General features: G+C 64.4%; 1 protein-coding gene across 1 annotated transcript in view; it reads right to left on the reverse strand.

The window, feature by feature from the left end:
- Positions 1–1743, reverse strand: part of SIRT7 (sirtuin 7) — a 4465-nt gene extending 2722 nt beyond the window's left edge. Inside the window, exons 1-3 of the mRNA XM_015559838.1 lie at positions 1479–1743; positions 476–546; positions 312–400 (exon numbers count right to left, since the gene is read on the reverse strand). Coding sequence (XP_015415324.1) covers positions 312–400; positions 476–546; positions 1479–1520 — 202 coding nt within the window. The 5' untranslated portion in view covers positions 1521–1743. The remainder of the gene's footprint in view (positions 1–311; positions 401–475; positions 547–1478) is intronic.
- Between the last annotated feature and the right edge of the window lie 6 nt (positions 1744–1749).

Raw genomic sequence — 1749 nt, forward strand, 5'->3', positions numbered from 1 at the left:
GGGGGGGACAGGGGGCGGAGCAGCAGCAGGCAGCGGGACAACCATCCTGCGCCAGAGCCCCCAAACCAGTGGCAAGTCCAACCTGCACGGAGCCTCTAAGGCAAAACCTGAGAAGCAGGCTGGTCCCCCAACAGCTCTGAGATACATGGAGCAGCCTGGAGGGTCAACGTTTGCACCGCCCCCCCTGCTCTTGGAGAGGAAGTGGGGGGATTAGAGAGAGGCTTAAGCCAGGAGGCTACACCGCTGGGTGGGCTGACAGGCAAGGAGGTGGCCCCGGCCGGCGCGGTGGGCACGGCGAGCACACAGCTAGCCACGCGGGGCTCTTACCAGCTTCTGCTCGTGTAAGCGGGCGATGCTCATGTGGGTGAGGGTGGGCTCCGCCTCACTCAGGTCGGCGGCACTGCCAGGTGGAAGGGAAGCGGACATCAGGCCCTGAGGCCCCCTCCACTCGGGGAAGGCTGTGCGGCCGGCTTACCTCACACGCCTCCCTTTCTGAAGCAGCGTCCACACTCCGTTCGGGCCCCGGTAGTCTGGGATGGAGGCTGCCTGCAGGCTCGGGAGAGGATAGGCCCGTGAGCAGGCGCCACCACGGGCACCGCCGGCCCCCAGAGCAGGAGCAAATGTTGCTCCCAACACGTTCCAGGCCGGCCCTGCACTGGCCCCTACTCCTCGCACAGGGGACGGAGCGTTTCCTAGTCCACACGCCCGAGCCCAGGTGGAATGGACCTCACGCAGTCCTTCCCTCTGCCTGGGCCGCTCCCACCTGGTCCAGCTCCTCCTTCCAGACTCCAATGAGCCCTGCTTCCTCTGGGGGCGCCTGCAGCCCGCTCTGCAGCCACACTGTCCTCCACACTGAGGGGGCAGCTGATCAGGCCCACCCGTGCCCCAGGTTCTAGCCAGTGCTAAGCGGGGTCCCTCCTCTGTCCCCTCCTGGTGAGGTAAGTACTTTCTGCCCCTCCTCCACGAAGACTGCCAACCTCTCCGGAGAGATAAACACCTATCGAATTTCCCACGTTCCCAGGCCAGTGAAACGGAGCCACGGGACAGGCCGAGCAGGCGCCAGGATCAAGGGGCCCTGGACGGCTCAGGCTGAATGATCTCCCTTCTGGGGAGCCCGTCTCCTTCCTGCTCAAGTTCCGGCGGCAGCTCTGACTCCCGTGGAAAAGTGGAACGCTCACAAACGGTGCCGCTCAGAGCACGTGGACGAGCAGCCCCTATGGCTCTTTAAGGAGGGACGTGACTGCTTTGCAATAACCTCCTGACGGCAGTTCACAGGGACTGTGGAGGGAGGCGGCCAGCCGCCCGGGCACCGCCCGCTGTTGGTACGTTGGTGCAGTGGGGGGGGCGGGGGGGAGCTCCCTGACTCGCACTGCCCTGCTTTCCACGCCCCTCCCTGGACACGCAAGGAAATAGCGACTGGGAGCCAGGGCACAGACTTGGCTGGGCCCTGCCCTCGGGACCTGGGGACGGACACTGACCTCAACTCCAAATGAGGGGGTGCCCGCCGGCACTAAAGCCATTGTGTCCGCGTTTACATTCTTTCCTCGCCTCTAGCTGGCACAACGCGGGGCGCAGCCTTCAGACACGCTCCCCTACCGCCAAGTCTCAAATGGGGTCATTTCGTGCTTCTCGAGGCCAAGAACGAACCTCAGAGCCGCTTTCGAAGAGAATTTTCAGCGAATCGGCAGCTTTACTCAGCTTCTCGAGTACAGCGCTCGGACCCACGGACCGACTCCCAAAGGGGCCCCG

This window comes from Myotis davidii, unplaced genomic scaffold (assembly GCF_000327345.1).
Source record: "Myotis davidii unplaced genomic scaffold, ASM32734v1 scaffold211, whole genome shotgun sequence".
In the NCBI taxonomy this organism is placed as follows: domain Eukaryota; kingdom Metazoa; phylum Chordata; class Mammalia; order Chiroptera; family Vespertilionidae; genus Myotis; species Myotis davidii.